The 20,882-nt window shown below is 47.5% G+C and overlaps 3 protein-coding genes across 4 annotated transcripts; 2 read left to right on the forward strand and 1 right to left on the reverse strand.

Annotated features, from left to right (window-relative positions):
• Nucleotides 1-125: 125 nt before the first annotated feature.
• Nucleotides 126-12,287, forward strand: USP30 (ubiquitin specific peptidase 30). 2 transcript variants are annotated; one of them, XM_014875101.2, is made up of 13 exons: nucleotides 126-176; nucleotides 558-667; nucleotides 1,138-1,323; nucleotides 1,871-1,974; nucleotides 2,993-3,091; nucleotides 3,788-3,830; nucleotides 4,074-4,168; nucleotides 4,795-4,854; nucleotides 5,878-5,964; nucleotides 6,437-6,517; nucleotides 7,287-7,506; nucleotides 8,084-8,192; nucleotides 9,352-12,287. In XM_014875101.2, exons 2-13 carry the CDS (start codon nucleotides 568-570, stop codon nucleotides 9,587-9,589), a joined length of 1,422 nt encoding a protein of 473 aa, XP_014730587.1. In that variant the 5' UTR covers nucleotides 126-176; nucleotides 558-567; the 3' UTR covers nucleotides 9,590-12,287. The 2 variants fall into 2 exon arrangements, with proteins under 2 accessions (XP_014730587.1, XP_088032334.1); XM_088176208.1 differs by having other exon boundaries at nucleotides 144-211.
• On the reverse strand, nucleotides 12,133-15,748 carry ALKBH2 (alkB homolog 2, alpha-ketoglutarate dependent dioxygenase). Its single transcript, XM_088176209.1, has 3 exons — nucleotides 15,422-15,748; nucleotides 14,587-14,785; nucleotides 12,133-13,721 (listed from the first exon to the last, which is right to left on the reverse strand). Exons 1-3 carry the CDS (start codon nucleotides 15,729-15,731, stop codon nucleotides 13,313-13,315), a joined length of 918 nt encoding a protein of 305 aa, XP_088032335.1. The 5' UTR covers nucleotides 15,732-15,748; the 3' UTR covers nucleotides 12,133-13,312.
• A 691-nt stretch (nucleotides 15,749-16,439) lies between these two features.
• UNG (uracil DNA glycosylase) lies at nucleotides 16,440-20,604 on the forward strand. Its single transcript, XM_014874853.2, has 6 exons — nucleotides 16,440-16,777; nucleotides 16,845-16,940; nucleotides 17,658-17,755; nucleotides 18,103-18,191; nucleotides 18,513-18,691; nucleotides 19,310-20,604. Exons 1-6 carry the CDS (start codon nucleotides 16,481-16,483, stop codon nucleotides 19,448-19,450), a joined length of 900 nt encoding a protein of 299 aa, XP_014730339.2. The 5' UTR covers nucleotides 16,440-16,480; the 3' UTR covers nucleotides 19,451-20,604.
• The last annotated feature ends 278 nt before the right edge of the window (nucleotides 20,605-20,882 follow it).

Here is a 20,882-nt window from a genome sequence, read left to right on the forward strand (position 1 = left end):
GCCGCCCCCGCTCCACCCCCGCCCCGCCCACCGCCATAGCGCTCCCCTCCATAACCGGCCCTCCCCGCACCACTTCCGGTGCCGCCGCCCAGCCGGTCCGCGCGCTCCTGCCGTCCCCCCGGCACCGCTCGGCCGCGCGCTCGCGTTCCGGCGCGGCCATGCTGGCAGAGGGGCCGGTGCGGCGGCTGCTGCGGGCGGGGGAGGGGGCCAGGTCCGAGGGGAGGGCTCGGCTGTGACGGGAGTGGGTCGGGATGGAGCGGGAAGAACCTTGGGATGAACCGGGAGGGAGCCGGCTCTGAGCGGAGCGGAGCGCAGACGAGCGGGGGGGCTCGGCTTGGTCGGGGCGAACCCTGGGCCGGGCGCTTCCTTTCTTCCTTTCCCTCCTTCCCTCACTTTCTTAATTTCCCTTCTCCTTTCTCCGTTTGCCTTTTCCTGCTCCATTTCCCCCCTTCCCACATCCCCATTCCCTTCTGGCCGTTCCCCGGTGAAGGCCGGGCGGTCGCGGCCTCTCCCGGTTGCCGCAGTTGCTGACGCCGTTCCCGTTTTTCCCGTGTCAGGCACCGAGCCATGCGGAGCTGGGGGATGCTGGGGGGCGCGGCGGCGGCTCTGGCGGCCGGGATTTACGTCCTTTGGGGCCCCATCACCGGCAGGAAACGGCGCCGGAGAGGTACCGGAGGGGTTGGGGCTGCCAGCGCCGGGAACGAGCCCGATATGTGCTTTTATCCCGTTTTTCCAGCTGCTATGAACGCTGTGGAAGCAGCTATTGGTGTTTCCAGCTGCCAGCGGGCAGGGTTTGGGTGGGGTTTTGGGAAGGAATTCCTCGCTGGGAGGGTGGGAAGCTCTGGGACAACTTCTGGAGGGCTGCCCTGGATCCCTGGAAATGTCCAAGACCAGGTTGGATGGGGCTTGGAGCAGCCTAGGAGAGTGGAAGGTGTCCCTGCCTGTTTCCAAACCATTCTGGGATTCTGTAAAACACCAAAAAATCAACTGAATACCAACAACTGCAAACTGAGCTCCATGTAAACGGAAAGAAATCCCATTTCCCTGTAATTACAGCACCTTACACAGCATTCCTGCTGAAAAACAGGATGTTTCCCTTGGATTTCGTGGTGTGAACTCTTGGAATTCTCTTTGCAGGGCTTGTCCCGGGTCTCCTGAACCTGGGCAACACGTGTTTCATGAATTCCCTGCTCCAGGGCTTGTCCTCCTGCCCCTCCTTCATCAGGTGGCTGGAGGAGTTCACCACACAGTACAGGACAGAGCAGGAAAAATCCAATGAACATCATCAACACCTGTCAGTGACTTTGCTGCAGCTCCTCAGAGGTACTCAGATATTTTCCTGTTGTGGCAAACCAAGCATAAAATATTTGAGGAGAAATTTTGTCATTTTTAGCCTCTTTTTCCAAATAAAGAAGCTTGTGTTGTTTCTATTCCCTATTTTATTTCCATCTCTAATTTTCAACCCCTTGGCCAAAGCTCAACTACCTTTCACAGAAGGGTTGAATTCTACAGAATTCAAGAAATCTAGAATTCCAGAAAAAAATAGTCAGCAAATAATTTAAGCTTTTTCTTTTTCCCCAAGCTTACTATCTTCCCAAAAATCTGGGACTATTCAGCCACACTTCACAAGGTTTCTGATAAAAATATTACAGATTTTAAACTCAACGTGATTCATTTCTGGGCTAAATTCATCTCTAACACCCTCTAGTGATCCCCTGGCTTCCCTCACAAGGTTGTTTTTCACGGAAATCCCTTGGAAGTTGTGGCTTGGGATGTCCCTTTGGAAGTGGTGTGAGGATGGAAGTGCTTTAACCCTGTCATACACTGATTTTTACTCATTTTTGGCTCCTCCTGACATTCCCTTTTCCAGTTTTATCCTGCCAGGAGGTGACAGAGGATGATGTCCTGGATGCCAGCTGCCTGCTGGAGGTGCTGAGGATGAACAGGTGGCAGATTTCCTCCTTTGAGGAGCAGGTGAGTGCAGGGAAATCCCCAATGGGATCCCCTGGAGCTGCCAGATGTGAGTTCTGCTTCCACAAACATCCACAGATATTGGGAATGGGGCTTTCCCCTGTGCTGGGATATTCCTCAGGGAATTCCTGGCTGCATCCAAACCTTGTCATTACCAACAGGGCCAGGAATATTAAACCAGAACAGATCCAGCCCTGATTTCCCTATGGATAATGGATCTGTGCTCTGCTCCCAGGGATGCACTCCAGGTTTCCAATCTTTTCAATAATCCTCATTATTTGCAATTCTTGTCTCACTCCAACAATTATCCCACTCCTAAAATACATTCCTGATTTCCAATGATAGATTTCAATTATGCTTCCCTTGAAATGGAGGAAAACAGGGATTTGGGAATTCATTTGGGACTATTTTTTTCCCAAGTATTGTAATTCCTTGAGAATTTTTATTGCCCAAAATGTCTTTAGTACCTTGTGCTGTTAGGAAGCTTTTGGGCACAACAGAACATATTCAATACTAACACAAATAAATTACCATAAATATATGTAATATAGTTATTTAATATGATAATTATAAGAAATTATTTAATATAGTTTAGATAGTCTTTTTTCCTTATTATTTAGTATGTACTTATGTATTATATATCTCTATATAATGTATATTATATGAGGTATATTATGTATTTTATATGTACTTATCTATAAGTGTGAATACAAATGTAAATGTAAATTTAACTATTAATTTAACTGTAAATATAAATAAAAATTTACCTATAAGTATATATAAATTTAACTATTAATTTAACTGTAAATATAAATAAAAATTTACCTATAAGTATAAATACAAGTGTAAATTAAACCTAGATTAAATCTAAAATACACAATATAAATATTAAATATTCCATATAAACATTCAATCTAAATACAGACTCTGAGCTGTAAATTTTTTTCCTTCATTTCCTGTGGAATTCCAGCCTTCCTGGAATGTTTTATTTTATTTTTTTTTTTTTGGATGTCATTTTCAGGATGCCCATGAGCTGTTCCATGTCCTGACCTCTTCCCTGGAGGACGAACGGGATCGGCAGCCCCGTGTGACCCATCTGTTTGATGTGCATTCCCTGGAGGTGATCCCACTTATTTCCTGAGCTGAAATTCCTGGAATTTTTTTCCCAGATTCCCAAGTACTTAAGTGTCTGTTTAGGATATTTTGATTCTGTTCCCAAAGCTGCTCTTTTATCCTTTGAGAGGGACTCATAAGTCAAATTTAAAGAATTTCAGGGTTTTATGAAGGAAATACCCTCGAATTTCCAGTGTTCCTGCTTTCCTGAGGGTTTTTGCTTCCCTAAATCCATGGGATGTAGAGATTTAAATTACTCCCTCCTGGCAATTACTCTGATCTGTAGTTCCCACCTGAAAAAGGGTTGAAACCTGCAAAAAGGACATTTCTGGAAGAGCTGTATGGAGGTAAAATTGCTCTTATCTTCCAGCTTGCTGATGAACTTGATGCAGTTGGAAATATTTGATTTTGCATAAAATATAGACCAAAAAAAAGACAAAATCTCCTATTTTAGTGTTCTGTGGCAGAGTTCTGCAGATTAATGATCCTTTTTACAACAATTGTCAATTATAAATTTGTTTTGTTCCAGGTTTTTTTGTTCTTCAAATATAAAGATCTACTGAGATTCTCACAATTTTTCTAATGCCAGAAAAGCCAATTAGGGATGAAATAGGAACACATTTAATACTTCATGTATTAAATTCTAAATCTTTTCTATGTTGCTGAGATGGGGTTAATGAAGTGTTTTTATCTCCCTCTGTAGCAACCAGAAATAACCCAAAAGCAAATAAGCTGCAGGACAAGAGGTAGGATTTTATCCCTCCTGGATATTCTGAATATTCATAGGGTAGTTTTGTTTATTAAAGGGATAATATTAATTGATCTTTATATTGAACTGAAATAGAAATCAAAAGTATAAATAAATTATTAATCACTGGGACAACAATGTGCTTTGGAGGCATTAATTTGGTTACTGCAAGGGAAGAGTTTGAGATTGGAGTGGTGAAAGTGGATGGATGGAAAATCCAAGGAGAATTTTTGTGTTGCAGGATCTCTTCCCCCTGTGTCCAACCACTGGAAATCTCAGCACCCTTTCCATGGAAGGCTGACCAGCAACATGGTCTGCAAACACTGTGAGCACCAGGTGTGGAAATAAATAATATTTTATATTATTATTAATATGTGTGTCATGTGAGAAGGGATTTCCAACACTCAGAGTGCTTTCTTGAACCATCACCCTTTGGTGATGAACAAGGATTTATCCCTAAATAGACAAAAAAAATTAATGTGATGCACCTTGTGGGGGTAACAGCTGCCTCATCAAACAGAATAATGGCTGTTCTATTCTATTACTGATTTAGCAATTAATTAATTAATAATATTGCCTGAAAATCCACTCACATGGCTGAGTTTAGGACTTGCTGCTTATTCAGATTTTGAAAAGGCACTTAAAGTCCAGTTATCCCAAGTAAGGAGATGAAGATAACCTGGATAAAGGAAAAAATTACAGAAACTAAACCTCATTTATATCCCAAACCAAGAGAACATTTGTATTTTATTTCCCAAAACCTTGCAAACAAATTGGAGTGAGCAAGAAGAGGCTGAGCAGAACATTCCTGGTGTTCCCTGGAAAACTGGGGGGGTTTGGATCCTGTTCCACCAGGGAATTATGGACAGCATGGGGCATAAGCTTATCTTGGGAGATTTGGGTTGGATTTTTTTTTTTTTTGGCACTGCCATAATTCCTGGCTCTGGAATGTTCTCTTGCAGAGCCCTGTGAGGTTTGACACCTTTGACAGCCTCTCCCTGAGCATTCCAGCAGCTGTGTGGGTACGTATCCCACTGCTCCCTGATCCATCCTGCCCTCCCACGCCTTCCTCAGCTGCACAGGACATTCAGGGCTCCTTCAGGACTTCATTTTCCTGCTCTTTTATCATCTTCTGTAACCCTGTGCTGCTGCAGGACCTTCTCCCTAACGGGTGTGAGGTTCCAGTGAGTTCCAACGAACAGAACTTGGTGATGCCACCAGAGCTTTCCGTTTCTCCTGGTGGAGGATTTGGTGTTTTCTGTGGAATTTGAAGAGCTCACATGATATCCCAAGGGTTGCTTCCCATCTTGGGAAGCTGATCTTCAGCTGGGGTTCCCCTGGCAGCTCACACCTTACCCCCATCCAGGCTTTTCCAGTGGGTGATTTCAATTGGGAATTGTTTCCATTTCTTTCTGCCTCTGAAAAACTTCAAATGACAAAACACTGTGGGTCTTTGGGGCAACATCTGCAGGATATTTTTGGACTGTAAGGGTTTGTTATTTCATGTCTGGTAGTGATTTCTTTCCACTGCTATTTGTACTTCTGGAAATTGTGATTCTTACTTGCAGAGTGCCCTCCTGGACAGCCAGAATTGGGATCTGGACACATCTTCTGCTCTTTGTGTTTTGTTTATCCAATCCTTGGCAGAGCAGGATATGAGGAAGGGCAGGGAGGCCTAAATTCCATTAAAAGCTGTATTTCTCTCATGGAGAGGGCCAGAGAGCATAAAGTGACCCCTGAGGTGCTGGAATGAGAGATAAATAGGAGCAGGACAGGAATCTGTGGTTTCAAAGCCCACTGGAGGGCTCACACAGGGAAACACTGCTGTTGTTATCAAAAGGCTGCAAAGTTTTCCATGTTTAATCCAGCCTAAAGGAGAATCCCCACAGTTACATGATCACCCAAAGCTACTCAGTTCTTTCATTAAATAAATCTGCAGTTCTGCACTTTTTCTATGGAAGAAATTGTTAAAAATCCTTTCCCAAAATCCAATGCAATGCATCCTAAAATTCCTGCAAATAATTCTGGCTTTTCTTGGCACTCAGGGTCGTCCCATGACACTGGACCATTGCCTCCATCACTTCATCTCCTCAGAGTCTGTGAAGGATGTTGTGTGTGACAACTGCACCAAAGTAGGTCCCTTTGATTCCTGTCACTCTAATTTCTGTCACTTTAATTCCTGTGACCTCCCCACTCAGTTTTGAGCCTGCTGACACAATCCTGGCTTCACTTTCCACCTCCTTTTCCTTCAGAACTTGGGGAAAGCCTCTGGGATTTCAGATATTTAACAAGGACTTCTTACCTCACAGAATATCTGAGGCTTTACTTACTAGTGCTGTTACAAAATTCCAAATATTTTATTCTGTAATTGCCAAGTATCACCAGAGATAATTATTTTGCTCTGGTATTGTTTAAAAATCAATAGAAGAGGCAAATGAGTGAAGTTCTTGAAATGCTCATTTCTGCTTGGTTTGGTTTAGAATTTTGATCCTTTAAGAATTCTGAAGAGCATTCCTAGGTGTGATTAATGCACTGAGCATAAAACAATTAATTTCTCCTGACTGCAGGTGGCTTCATTTTTTTTTTTTTCCCTTTTCATTCCAGATCCAGGCAGAAGGACTTCTGAATGGACAGAGCATAGAAAACCAGAGAACAACGTTTGTTAAGCAATTAAAGTTGGGAAAGGTGAGGCAAAAATCCCCCTCCAAATTTCCTAAATCCTGTCACACAGTAACTCCTCTCTTTGAGCTGGTTGTGTCCATTTCTTGCTATTACAACACAAATGTTTTACTTTTCAAAGCAAACTCACCTGGCAAATATTTGTGGGCACTGAGGCCTCAACTCAGCAAAACATCAAACATTAAACACTGAAAGGATGTGGATATTCTCCTGTTATTTAGCAAAACACTTAAATGTGAGTTTGGCTCAGTGTCATTTCTTAAATTTTACATTAATTCTTTGGTGAGCAAATTGATTTATATTTCCAGGGTTTGTAGCATCTTTAGCAATTCCACATTTCAGAGAAATTAAAATATTCTGAATACAGCTGGTGAGTAAACATCAGGTGTGATTTCTATGAGAAAACTCTTTTTATTTTTTTTTCTCTGTAATCCTGTCATGCAGAGGCCTGCAGGGCACTGGTGTGTAATTAGGAGCCTCAGGTGCCAATAATAATAATAAATAATTATAATAATAATAGTGTACTTCTTGCTACAACAATGATTTTGAATTTCAGCTCTTTATAACACTTAATGTTTTACGTTTTCCCCTGTGCAAAGCCATTAATTATTGGGGATTAGGAAATATCAGGAATCTCACAAGAATTACTGTCACGTTTTAGGGACGTTGAGCTTACACAGAGATAAGGGAAATTTATTTCCTTATTCCCTGGACTTACCACCTGTTTCTTTCCATGAAAAATGTGGATTCTCCTTTCCTGAACTCATTCCTGAAGCTGCCCCAGTGTTTGTGCATCCACCTGCAAAGGCTGAGCTGGTCAAACCAAGGCACTCCCCTGAAGAGACACGAGCACGTCCAGTTCAATGAATTCCTGGTCATGGACATCTACAAATACCGAGTTCCTGGGCCCAAATCCACCCAGGAGCAGCTCAGCCAGAAAAACGTGGAGGAGACAACCCCTGGAATAAAGGATGGGAGAGCAGGGAAGCCTTCAGGTACCTCCTTTGCCAATAAAATAGTTCAGCTCTTTCTGCATTTCAGGGATCCAACATTCTCTGCAGAATCAAGCCATGAGCTTGATGTGGGGCTCTGCAAAGAGGACAGAAATCCCTTTGCCATTCCCAAATTTACAGTTCAGTTTGGATAATTTCATTTTGATCCTACTAAATATATATTAAAAAATAAATTACAAACCATGGCACAGAATTCAAGTATTTTATGTCCAAAGGTGTGTTGAACTTGAAATGTTCCAGGGTTTTTCTTGTCAGGGATCTCTTCCAAGGCTTCAGGACAAGCAGAGAAGGAATGCTGGGAATGGGGAATTCTTCAAAAACAGTTGGAAAATCCAGCTGTAGGAGATCTGTCCTTAGGCAACTCAATATTCCTTTAGTTGGGATTTTGAACACATACTTGTCATGTAAAATAGATTTTAATAAAATATCCATTGCCTTTGGACATAAAAATCAATAAAACACCTTCATATCCCGTGATGAAAGGCACTGCAGGAGCAGGGGTGCTGTTCTCAGCAACAGCATTCAAGTTAAATCCCTGAATTTCTCCTTCCTCTGGCAGATGCAGAACAACCAGCTGGTACCAAACCTCTCTTCATGAATGGTGCCTCCTCTTCCTCATTTTTAATGTCCCCAGGAACTTTCCCACTTGCTGCATTCTCTGAGTGCAGGTAAGTTAGAGATTTGTACCCTCTCTTCATTTCTGTCCTTCAAACTGCCTCCCTTTTTTCTGTCCTTGTCCTGAGGCTGGTTACAGGATGTAACCTTTGTCCCAGCTCCTGTGCTTGTGTCTTGGGTGATTTTTAGTCCTGGGAAAGGGAGTAGGACAAGTTACAAGCAGAACACAAAATCCTCTGGGTCATGGTGCAGTAAATCCTTCTGAGCAGCCATAATCTCATTGCTGCTGGGTTTCCTCTAGCCCTTCTTTTCCTTCATTTTCAGATGGTTATAAGAAATCCATAGATTTTTTTTTTTTCCCTCAGACATTTTTTATTTCAGTTGCACCTGCCATGATTCCAGTTGGTAAATCACCCTTGGGGCCTCTGCTGATAATGCTTTTCCATAGAATTCCAAAATGGTTTGGGTTGGTGGGGAGCTTAGGAACCATCCAGTGCAGTCCCCTCCCAATGAGCAGGGCCACCTTCCACTATCCCAGGTCACTCCAAACCCTGTCCAGCCTGTCCTTGGGTACTTCCAGGGATGGAGCAGCAGGTTTGAGACCCATAATCCCAGAGTGGTTTGGGTTGAAATGAAACTTGGAAATCTTCCAAGTGGAAGGGCCACCTTCCACTATCCCAGGTCACTCCAAACTCCATCCAGCCTGTCATTGTCTGCTTCTAGAGATGGAGCAGCAGGTTTGAGACCCATAATCCCAGAATGGTTTGGGTTGAAAGGAGATCATCCACACCCTGCCATGGCCAGGGCCACCTTCCACTATCCCAGGTCACTCCAAATTCCATCCAGCCTGTCACTGTCTACTTCTAGAGATGGAGCAGCAGGTTTGAGACCCATAATCCCAGAGTGGTTTGGGTTGAAAGGAGATCATCCACACCCTGCCATGGCCAGGGCCACCTTCCACTATCCCAGGTTGCTCCAAACCCTGTCCAGCCTGGTTTTGGGTACTTCCCGAGATGGAGCAACAGGAGAAAAGTTTGCATCACAGAATGGTTTTGGGTTGGAAGGAAACTTGACCATCCCTTCCGCTAGACCAGGACCATTCCAGGGCACGGAGCAGCCACACCCTGCACCTCAATCCCCCTCAGGGCGCCGCACCCTCGCTGCAGGCGGCAGCTGTGGCCGCTCGGTGCCCGTGTGTGTCCCCTCCCGCAGGTCCCCGCTGTACCTGTACCGCCTGATGGCAGTGGTGGTTCACCACGGGGACATGCACTCGGGACACTTCGTCACCTTCCGGCGCGCTCCGGGCGCCCGCAGCAGCCAGTGGCTCTGGATCTCGGATGAATCCGTGCGCAGGGCCAGCCTGCACGAGGTGCTGGCTGCCAGCGCCTACCTGCTGTTCTACGAGCGTGTGCACGGCCGGGCCCAGCCCCAGAGCCCCGCCCGGCACTGAGCCCCTCCCTTCTGCAAAGCTCCCCGTGCCCTGGTGACAGCTGGCAGTTGTGGTTCGGACCCAAATCCTGCTCTTGCAGCACCGGCTGTGGGTTGAGAAGTTTCCCTGCCTTGTCCCAAGGTTCTGTTCCATGTTCCTCACGCGGCACTTTTCCCTTGGAGATGCTTTATCCCCCACATTTCACTGCCCAAAAGGAGCCCTGGGAAGGGTTGATGTCAAGCTGCTGTTGAAGAGCCCTTCCCCATCCCAGTCCTTCCCCTGGCACCTCTCCGTTATGCACCAGCTCCTCCAGGTTCCCTTCCCTGTGGCAATGGCTGGGAATTGTTTTGTACCTAAATTCCCTGGCTGTTCTGACATCTCCTTGAGAAGCCTCTGTCTGTCAGGCAGGGGTTTTATTCCCAATTTTTCCCATTGAGGAGCCCTGGGAGGGGGTAAATGGGAAGCTGCCGTTGGCAAAGGCAATGATTTGAGACACAAAGTGCCTTGAGCTTCCCTGAGCAGCTGAACATTGCCACTGGCCCAGCCCTCTGCATGCCCACTGTGTCCTGGGAATGCCTCACAACCATGGGATGAACTCATGGAATCACATTTCTCCTGTCCTGCCAAGTCAAGGCATCTCCACAAACATCCCTGCTCCAAAAGATTCCCCTGTTCACACAATTTTCCTCCTACTTTACTTCTTTAAAAAGCCCTCCTGATTTAAATTGCTTTATCCAGGAGGTAATTTTGTATCTGTTAAGAGCTGAAACCTTAATTTATTGCTCCATACCTTTGGAATATAGCTGGAATCAGCACGTGGAAGTGTTTGCTAGTGCTCAGTGTTGTCATTTCCTTCAGCACTGTTGAATCCAGTTGTTTTTGTAGCATCAACTACAACTTTTAAGGCTGTGATTTCCAAGCTGCTGTAACTGTTCTAGACTTGCCCTTCCCATTTTATTGCTGGAATTTGCTATTCCCAGCATTGGGATCCATGCTCCTGGCTTGCAGCTGAGCTGTAGAGCAGCCCCTGGCCTTGTTAAATGGAATATAAATAACAGGGCCAGGACTGGTGGGCACTTACTGGTCTCATGAAGAAATCTGAGAATCCTGCATCAGCTCCAGGCTGCCCTGTAAATAGAAATAAGGGGAATTCTGCTGCTCTAGATTGTTTGATGTGCAAAAAAAAAAAAAAAAATTTAAAAATCCCAACGCACAGAGGGAGAAGCAGCAAAACTCCTCCTTTAAAAACCTGCTTTTAAATGACCAGGAATAAAATATGTAGGTTGTTTTTAGCTCTTTTCTGTCCTTGTAAGCTTGGAGGAGAAAAATCCCTCATCAGACAAGCTTTTTTCAATGTGAAGTTTTCAAATAACAACTGTCTTAAATAGTTTTTTTTTAGGGCAACTTTGTACCTCATGAATTCATAGTGCTGCCCAAAGCTCGGGGGTGTTCACACTTCCTCAGGTGAGGCTCCAAACCAGCCAAAGCAGGAGTGGTAAAAAAAATGAGTGGATATGCAAAATTATTTACACAACTCATCATTCCAGAGTCTGGAGCACAATTCCTGGCCCAGGTAATGCTCATAGTACATAAATATTGATAAATCCACTGCTGGACTGGAACTGGTCCTGGCTGTGCTGCATGAGCAGTAGTTTGGTTTTAACCTGTTTTAAGTTATAGAAAAGCAAGAAAACAAAACAAATAACCTTGAAGGATGTAAAATGCCAAAAATTTGCTCTGGCCATTGAAGGGAGAGCTGACAGAGCTGGAGAAGGAGCCAGCCTTTCCTACTGGGAGCCACCTAAAACCATCACCCCAACATCTCCCTCCAGCAGCTCTGCCCCTGCACCTCACAACTGAAACCATTGCCAGGGCCAGCAGTGCCTGTCCTGCATTCTCCATGCTCAGTGCTCTGCTTGGGGGCTTTTCCTGGATTTGGGAATTCAGCTGAGCCCCCCCTTTGGCTTAGTTGTGCTGGAGGAGGGGCAGAGGACACGCACACTGTGGACTGAGATCTGAAATCTGGCAGCTGGGACAGGGACAAAGTCACCTCTTCCTGCACAGCCAGCAGGTTTTCTTCTGTCAAGAGCTGTTTCCCTGGGCTGTGGATTGACTCTGGATCTCCCTCAAGGGCTATCAAAGGGAGAGCTGAGCCTTTTTTTGTGGCTTTGCCTGGTGGGGAGGAGTGGATAGGCTTGGCTTAACCCTCAGGTGAGGACTGGAGCAAAGCCCAGCACCTCAGTCCTGGCCTTGAGCTGTGCCAGATCTTCCCAGCCCTCTGTGAGCTGGGGAATCTGGGCAGGGCTTTGGGAGCTCATCCTCCCCTTTGGAAGTCACTGGGATCTGTTTTTCAGCCAAGCACATCTGTGGAGATCATTGGAATTTGTCCAGCCCTCCCCTTTGGAGATCCCAGGGCTCTGTGTTTTCCAGCCAACCCTCCCCTCTCTGGGAGGGCTCCATGCAGCCACAAGGCTCAAATGCTGGTACTTGTCCCTCCCAAGCTGCCATGGTGGAAAAATATGTTAATAAATTGTAAAGAATTAAGAGCTCCAAGATGCCACCTCTGTGTTTGGATTATTCTTGTTTTATTTTGTGTGTTAATTTAAAAATGTCTGTTCCAGTCTAAGCACTGCACTGCTGTTGGAAGTTGCTTTTTTTCCACTTCAGGGTATTTTTGTAATTGTACAGTAGCAATAAAAGAACAAACTTGGTAGAAAAATCAGTGTGAGAATGCTTTGAAACAAACACCAAGCTGGGAGCCAAAGGCGTTGCAACAACACAAGCCCTGGATAAGAAAGATTTTCTGCAGGAGCTCTTCAAGCTCCACAGAGCATCTCAGAGTGGCAGAGGGTGGGAAGAACCAACTCCCAATTGTCTGCACAGGCCTTAATTCCATAGGAATAATGGACCCACCACTGAAGGCCAGCACTAATTCCAGCCAGGTTACACAGGATTTGGCTCCCATTCTCACCCAGATGAGAATTCCCATTCCCTGATGCCTCAAGATCTCTTGGGGACTGGACAGAATTTCCTCATTTTCAGGATTCCCTGTGGGAATGTGGGAGGTGATGGCTTTCAGGGAGTCAGGATGGGATCCCTAGGGATAATTATCTGGGAAAATACAATCTCACAGTGACAGCCTTCCAATGGAAATGGGACAACCCAGTTTTTCCCCACAAGGGCATTTTTTTGCTGCCTGTTTTTTGTACAGAGGATCTGAGGGAGGAAAAATCTTGTGCTTCCTCCTGCAAGAACAGCTTCCCCTAGGAGCAGAGGAGGTGGAAGAGCAGAGGGGTTCCAGCAGACAGGAGTCACAGTCCTGTCCTCACACCTCAGCACTCCTCCGTGTCAGGCTCATTCTTGCTTTATTTTAATTAAAAAACCCCAAGCAAACCAGAGCTCATTGAAAGAAAGCATCACCTGTAGAGTGTCAGCTTTAAACCATCACAGCTCCCAGTGTTTATAAAACTGCTGCCTCCAGGCTATGGAGCATTTTCATCTTCTTGGAAGACTGCTTAGATAAAGATCAGCTAAGACCAAACTTCTTCCTGAGCAAAACAAGGGCAGCAATCAGCAAAAATAAGGATCAGCAGGAAAAGAGCATTTCCAGAGGGAACAAACCTTGCCATTGAGATCAGTGGCCACAGGCTTTAGCAGCAAAATTACCACCTCCAGTGTCCATTTGCTCTTTTAGTCCCTTGGATCACCACAGGGGAACCCACAGCTTTAGCAGGAACTAAAACTTCACTTTTCAGAGCCCGAAGATGGCTGAACATCTCCCTGCTTGGCGCTGGGCAGGATTTGCCTGAAGGTGAGGTTGACCCTGGGAGCCAGCACCTTCCTGCGTGGGGGCAGGCTGTGGTACCAGTACAGGTTGGTGGGATGCTTCATGAGGAGCAGGCTGCCATGGGCCAGCTGCAGGGTGATCTTCCCTGTGTCCCCATCCTGCCTGTGCCTGATCTTCCCTGTGTCCCCATCCTGCCTGTGCCTGACCCTCCCTGTCCCTGCCATCCCTCCCTTCCCCCGGCGGTCCCAGCGCCGGAACACGAAATCCCGGCAGGCTCCGAAGGACACGGAGGCGATGGGGCTGTGAGGAACCAGCTCCTTCTCATCGTCCCGGTGCTCCCCGATGTGGTCCAGGCCATCTTTGTACCTGTGCACACAATGGCATCAATTACTGCCTTGGGTTGTAATACAGGAACAAAAAGTATGAATTCTATCACCAGCTGTTGAAACCATTTGGGACAGTGATCCTTATCTCCTTATCTCTATCTTCTGTTAATGGGTCATCTGTTAAATCCAGCTGGGGCAGTGGTTTTTATCTTTTCCACAACCCATCCTTCCTCCAGGGAAATATCTTCTGTTAATGGGCCACTGAGTCCCAGTGCATGGCTGATAAAATTCCATCACCCCATTGGGAGATGCTCCAGCCAGGGGGAGGAGCCAAGCCTTTCCTACCTAGATAAAAGCTGAGATTTAAAACGTCAGAGCAGCCTTTTTCCACTGGATTCCAGAGGAAAACCAGACCCTTCTACATCATCACTACACCCTTGTCCAGGATCATTGCTTCAACAGAACCACATCTGTCACTGCAGGACTGCAGCCACCATTAATGGGAATGCTACCAACACCCTGACAGACACGGTGTCAGGCTAGATTCTGACTCTGCCAGTGCTTCTTTGTTTTGTAGTACTGTATTTTTATTTTATTTTTAATTTTCCTAGTAAGGAACTGTTATATCCTATTCCCATATCTTTGCCTGAGAGCTCCTTAATTTCAAAATTACAATAATTTGGAGGGAAGGGGTTTATATTTTCCATTTCAAGAGAGGCTCCTGCCTTTCTTAGCAGGACACCTGTCTTTCAAACCAAGACAATTATTTACCAATAATAAAATAATTATTTCCCAGTTAAACCAAACCAAACAACTCAAACACTGCACAAGTTGGGGTTTTTTTTGGTTTTTTTTTGTTTCATTTGAAGGAAAAGCTGCTTGGTGCAGCTGGAAAGGAGCTGTACCTGTTGATAAGGACGAAGTTGAAGGTGTGCCCTGTTTCTGAGGTGACACGCTCCCGGATCCGGGTCAGCACCGGGATCCATGGCTTGGGGTGGAATGTGACCCCTGAGTAAGTGTAGGACAAGCCAGGGTCTCCATAGGTGACTTTCTTCCTGGGAATCTTGTGCCACGTGCCAAATACGTGCAGTTTGGTCAAGTCATCTGTTTAAATAGCACAGGGGAAGGATCAAACCCGGGTCTGTATTATCACTGCACACTTCAGTATTCTCCTGGATCTGCAGCTTCTGGCAATCTCCAAACAGGAATGAGAGGGCTCATGTCAACCCAAAAGCTGTCATCCCTGTTCCCAGGTTTGTGTCTCAGCAAAGCTGGACTCTGTCTTGTTCTCCCCCTTGAATGGGATGGACAGGACCAGCACCCCCACTATGTATCTCATACACTGAACTCCAGGCCAGGATTATCCCTTGATAAACACTTCCAGCTCAGCAAAGCCGACCCTGCAGGGTCATGCCTGTGTTCTTGGCTTCTCAGGTTGTGCAAACACCAGGTGGCTGCAGAAATCTCCCAGTGCCTGCCAGCTGTGCCCAGGCCCTGGGAATTGCTCTGGGACTCACCTGGGTGGGGTGGGCAGGGAAATATTTCACTGGGAAGGGGTGAGGGAAGTGTAGAGGGGAATACAGCTGGACACAGAAGGTTTGAGATTGGAAGGGATCAGTGGAGGTCACCCAGGCCACCCCCCTGCCCAAGCAGGGTCTCCAAGAGCAATGTCCAGGCCTTTTGGGAGGCCTCCAGAGCCTCTCTGCACAGCCCATGCACCTTCACAGGGTAGGAATATACCTTCGAAATACTCCACCTCCTTCTCCAGCTCCTGGAAGATCTCGTCCGCTTCGGCCTTGCCGAAGAGGATGCGATAATCACAGTTGAGCCCGTCGGCGCGGATCTCCCGCGGCGGCGGCCGCTCCGGGCCGTGCTCCTCCAGCCGCGGCCTCTTCCCCTCGCCATCCCCCGCCTTCCCGCGGGGCAGTTTAACCACGAATGCGTCCATGGGGGGCCCCGGGACCGGGAGCGATGCCCGAGGGAGGGACGAGAGGAGCGGGAGCCGCGATCCCGCGGGAAACGGGAGCGCGCGCCACGGATGGCGGCGCATCAGGCCCCGCCCCCTCATTGAATGGCCCCGCCCCCTCATTGGGCGGCTCCGCCCCTCAGCGCACGCGCGCGGTTTTGGCGCCAAATCCGAGTCCCGCCCCTCACCCCCTGCCCATACCGCACCGCCGCTGCCGCCGCCGCCCCTCACTCACGGCCGGCCTCCCTCGCTGCCTGCCCTTCTCCGCCGCAGCCATGATCGGGCAGAAGACGCTGCACTCCTTCTTCAGCCCCGCGCCGGCCAAGAAGCGCAGCCGCTCCCCGCAGCCGGGCGGCGATTCTGAGGTAGTGATTGGGGGTCTGAGGGAGCCTGCGGCTCTGGAGGAGGGCAGGGAGGAGAGGGGTCTGGTGGCGGCCCGCGCGTATCTGGCTGTGTGTGTAGGAGGGGGCCTGGGGGCACTGGCGGCTTTTTCTGAGGGGAGTGGGGGGGGAAGCACAATTTCTAAATTCCCGCGCGGCTCTACGCGTGGCTGAGCTGTCAATCAAGCCGCCACGCTCCGCTGCCGCCCAATGGGCGCTGAGACCCTTCGTGACGTCGCAGTTGCTAGGTAGAAACCTCCCCTCCATCCGCGGCGAGCCAATGGGGAGAAGCGAACCTTTTTTCCCGCTGACCAATAGCGAGCGAGTTGGGCGGGGCCCGCGCTGAATTGCGGCCAATGAGGGCGCGTTTTGTGTTTTGCCGCGGACCGGCCGCGTGCGGCGGGGCCGCCCCTGGGCGGGACCTGATCCGCCAAGGTCCGACCCTAATCCGCCATGGTCGCGCTGTTCTCCCGTCCCGCGCTGCTCTCCCGTCCCGCGCTGTTCTCGCTGCGCTCCTACATCGTTCGCAGCCAACTCTTAGCCCGCTGCTTCCAGGTGAGCGCCGCCAAGAAGGCGAAGGAAGCCGGCGATGAGGCGAGCAAGGCGCTGAGCGCGGAGCAGCAGGAGCGCATCCGCAAGAACAAGGAGGCGGCGCGGGAGCTGCTGGCGCAGCGGAATGTGCCCCCGGGTTTCGGCGACAGCTGGCGGCGGCAGCTGGCCGGGGAGTTCTCCAAGCCCTACTTCGTGGAGGTGAGCAGCGCTCCCCGATCCCCCCACGCCGCTCTGAGCGGCCGCTGAGCCCCCGGTGTCCCCGCAGCTGATGGCGTTCGTGGCCGAGGAGAGGAAGCGCCACACGGTGTATCCACCCCCCGAGCAGGTCTTCACCTGGACACAGATGTGCGACATCTGGGATGTGAGTAGAACCGCGCCGGGGAGTTTAAAGCCATGAAAGTGCAGGGTGGGTGCACAGACACGTTCCTCTAGTGTTTGATCCCTTAAACTTGGATCCTATGGGGTGTGGATGTTGTTGTTTGACTCCCCTAACTCATAAATCCAGCCTTCTCTTTCATGTCTGATACCAAACAGTGATTTTATTGTTTTATTACCCTCACAAGCCACAGAACTTCCTTTGATCCTTTTGATCTTTTTTTTTCTGGTGTTACCAGCTTAACCTAGTTTGTTTTTGATCTTGAACATCTCTTTTTCTTTTAATTGATCAGTAAAGGACTATAATGAAAGGAAAAAAACACGGCAGAAGGTAATGTCATTTCCAACAAAACCTGTCATAAATATCGCAGCAAGTGTGGCATAAAGCTGAAATGGGATGAAACCTACATGGAATATAACAAGGTGGTTTTTTGTGACTGTGAAAATGTTGGTCTTCTGCACTCAAATTATATTAGTCATATTCATTATTTTGGCAGCAAAGCTGTAGGGATGTTAATCCTTAGTGTTGAGTGGGCTCTGTGCTCTTTAGCGATGGGATTAAACTTCAGTTTCTTGGAGAGGCTGGTTTGTGACACTTTTTTGTCTCTATTTTAGGATAAAGTTCAGTTATAAGCTTTTTTTCCCCCACTCTCTGGGGAGTAATACTGATTACAATTCAGTGCTAACCAAGGCCTGCTTTCAGGTAAAGGTTGTCATTTTGGGACAAGATCCATACCATGGACCTAAGCAAGCTCATGGGCTCTGTTTCAGTGTCCAGAAGCCTGTCCCACCTCCCCCCAGGTAAGAAAATTTGCAAAATCCCTTTTGTTCCTTAATTGTTTTCAGTTCTGTGGTGCTCAGGACTGGTAGCCAGAAAATTGATGTGTAATGATTTGCAACTACTTAAATTTGAGTTGTGCATCAGCTGGAAGGATAATTCTGTGTAGTTTTGGTGATATTCTGGATGTAAATTTTCATTTCCAGTCTCATTGAAACTTAGAGGCAGACACACGGAGTCCCTGCTGCCTCTGCAAATGGCTTTATTATCATAAATAATAAGATTAAAATCAGTGTTTCTTCTTGCTTGCTTAGAACAATCGGTGGTGCTCTTGTCATGTTAAAAATCTTCCTGCTGGTTTGGTTTGCAGCTTGGAAAATATTTACAAGGAGCTCTCTGAGGACATTGAGGGCTTCACCCACCCTGGCCATGGGGACCTGACAGGCTGGGCCAAGCAAGGTGAGCTCAGAGACACTCAGTGATGTGCCCTCTGTGGAGCAGAAAAGAATCTGATGGAAAAAACAGCCCTGTGGTTGGAAATAATCCACCACTTTAAGGACAGGAAATCACCTCTGAGTGCCTTAAAATGAAAATTTGCTTCAACAGGAAAAAAAGCAGTTTGAATCCCAGAATGGTTTGGGTTCGAAAAGAGCTTAAAGCTCGTCCAAGGGACACCTTCCCCGAGCCCAGGTTGCTCAGAGCTCCATCCAGCCTGGCCCCGGGCAGTGCAGGGATGGATTAACCCTTTGTTTCACCCTTTGGATGTGCTTTGTTTGCCAGGAGTGCTCCTGCTCAACGCAGTGCTCACGGTTCGGGCTCACCAGGCCACGTCCCACAAGGAGAGGGGCTGGGAGCAGTTCACAGATGTCGTGGTGTCCTGGCTCAACAAGAACCTGCACGGCCTTGTCTTCATGCTCTGGGGAGCCTATGCCCAGAGGAAAGGCAGCTCCATCGACAGGGTACACCTCCTTTTCCTCAGCTCTTCCCTCTCCCTGCTTTTTCCCTGTTCCGTGGACACTAGAGGGCACTTCCCTTACAGAATTTTTCCCTGCCCGAACTCTGTCAAATCGAGTTGTGCTTCTACTCCAGCTTAGCCTTTGCCAGAATTAAGCAAGGAAAGTGGAGCAAGTGTAAGCTCCTGTTGTCAGCAGTGCCTCACAAGGACAGAGCTGTTTTTCCTAGTCAAGAGCTCATGAATCAATATGAAATCTGCTGGGATGACAGCAATTGGGAAATGCCAGGGCATTTATGTCTTTGCTTAGTGGGACAGAAGTCTTGGTTCTTGTGGCTGGTTCTTTGAGTCTCAGGCTGCTGCAGGAGGGGGTGTAAGGGGAGATCACACCTGCATTGGAGGAGGAGGAGGAGGAGGAGGAATAGAGCTAAATCACCTGTTCTGGAGCCTGGAGGAGGAGGAATGAGGGTAGATCACCTGTCCTAGAGCCAGGAGGAGGAGGAATGGGGATAAATCACCTGTCCTAGAGCCAGGAGGAGGAGGAATGAGGGTAAATCACCTGTCCTAGAGCAGGAACAGCCAAACCCCTGCAAATCTAACAAGTGTTTTCCTCTGCTGTTCCCAGAAGCGTCACCACGTCCTGCAGACGGTTCATCCCTCACCCCTCTCTGCCAACAGAGGGTTTTTTGGCTGCAGGCACTTCTCCAAGACAAATGAATTTCTCAAGAAATCTGGGAAGAAGCCCATCGACTGGAAAGCACTCTGAGCTGGGACTGAGGCTTGGGAGCAGCTCCTAGCTCAGGGGTTGGGGCATTTCTGAGAAACTCCTGCTGACCTGAGAATTGTTCTTTGGGTGTTGATCAGTGAACAAATGGCCAAACTTTCAGAGATAGTTATATTTTTGTTTTAAATGTTTGTTTTTCAAGAGCATGTTGGAGTGTTTGATGGACAGCTCTGCTGCTGGAACAGATCTTAGCCTGGTTTGAAGCAAAAAAAAAAAAACCCAAGTACCAGAGTTCTGTATTAATTTGTGTTCACTGTGGCAATGGGAATTTCTTTTCAGACTCTGGTGAAGGGATGCCAGTTCTTAGTGAGCTGCTCAGCTTTTTTACATGCCCTGCTGCCTCCTTCCCACACAAATCCAGTTTTCCTATTTAGGGGGGATGGAGCTGACTCCATGGAAGGAAAAGGCTTTTGGTTTTAGCTTTTTGCTACAGATTTAGTACAAAAATGGCTTCTTCTGTAAAGAAAATACATGGTCAGGAGTGTTGCTTGGTGTATCCGTGATCTCAGGATTTTGGGATAAATCCTCCCAGCAGCCACAGGGAGGCTATGACCAAGATTCTTGGTAGTGCTTTTGAACTTTTTTTTGGCATTTAGACGGGAAAATCAAAAGGTTTTAGGTTCTTCCTGGGTGTGTAATCACCTGGATGACAGGTGCGCTGTGCTGACCAAGGACCTGGGGGTATTTGCTGATGGCAGCAGTGAACATTTGTTCATTAACAGCTTCCAATTAATGGACTGATAGTTGCAAATTACTTCAGATCTTTTTAAGATCTTAAAAGAGGGAACTTTGTGCTTTGCCACCTTGGGAGCAAATTAAAGTTTCCACCTCCTGTTGGCAATGACTGTTAGGACTTCCAGGAGGAAGAGGTGTTGACTTCACACTCCTGGGTTTCCAGCCCAACTTTGTCATTCCTTTAATGGAAGTGAAGAGCTCTTTTTTTTTTTTTTTTTTTTTTTTTGAAATTACAACAGTTTTTATATAATATCCTTGTAACCCTTCCTCTGGTGTTCTCTCTGAGGTAACACTATCACCAGTGGTTTACACTGTCTGTGCCTTGTTGTATATATAGTTTGCTTGTTTTTTTCTTTCACCCAGAGTGTTTTTTTTAAATAAAAATTACTTTGTTTACATGATCTTGTATCGGTACTTTAACACAGGGAGGGAGGAGGGGGTGGAATTGGGGAGTCCCTATTCCCTCAGGGAGCCAAACTCTGGAGCATGTCCTTGTCCCCGTCCCCGTGACCAGGCACAGGGCCAGGCCACCTTTGTCCCCCAAGGATCGGGTGTCCCCCTCCCTCTTCCCACCCTCATCTCCAGCACAAGTTTTCCAGACGCGTTAGCAGGGAAATATTTGTGCTTGACGTGACCATCACGTGCAAAACCCAACTGGAACAGCCCGGGGGGGGGCCCG

This window comes from Sturnus vulgaris, chromosome 19, assembly GCF_052056855.1.
Source record: "Sturnus vulgaris isolate bStuVul1 chromosome 19, bStuVul1.hap1, whole genome shotgun sequence".
Taxonomy (NCBI): Eukaryota; Metazoa; Chordata; class Aves; order Passeriformes; family Sturnidae; genus Sturnus; species Sturnus vulgaris.

Excerpts from the sequence above, each read along its gene's own strand:
- USP30 (XM_088176208.1), top strand. The coding sequence starts at position 159 with ATGCTGGCAGAGGGGCCGGTGCGGCGGCTGCTGCGGGCGGGGGAGGGG. Across the intron at positions 668-1,137 it reads CAGGAAACGGCGCCGGAGAG|GGCTTGTCCCGGGTCTCCTG; the intron begins GTACCGGAGGGG and ends TTCTCTTTGCAG. Across the intron at positions 4,169-4,794 it reads GCAAACACTGTGAGCACCAG|AGCCCTGTGAGGTTTGACAC; the intron begins GTGTGGAAATAA and ends GTTCTCTTGCAG.
- ALKBH2 (XM_088176209.1), bottom strand. The coding sequence starts at position 15,731 with ATGCGCCGCCATCCGTGGCGCGCGCTCCCGTTTCCCGCGGGATCGCGG. Across the intron at positions 14,786-15,421 it reads GGAGGTGGAGTATTTCGAAG|ATGACTTGACCAAACTGCAC; the intron begins GTATATTCCTAC and ends CTATTTAAACAG. Across the intron at positions 13,722-14,586 it reads AACTTCGTCCTTATCAACAG|GTACAAAGATGGCCTGGACC; the intron begins GTACAGCTCCTT and ends TTGTGTGCACAG.
- UNG (XM_014874853.2), top strand. The coding sequence starts at position 16,481 with ATGGTCGCGCTGTTCTCCCGTCCCGCGCTGCTCTCCCGTCCCGCGCTG. Across the intron at positions 17,756-18,102 it reads CCTGTCCCACCTCCCCCCAG|CTTGGAAAATATTTACAAGG; the intron begins GTAAGAAAATTT and ends TTTGGTTTGCAG. Across the intron at positions 18,692-19,309 it reads AAGGCAGCTCCATCGACAGG|AAGCGTCACCACGTCCTGCA; the intron begins GTACACCTCCTT and ends TGCTGTTCCCAG.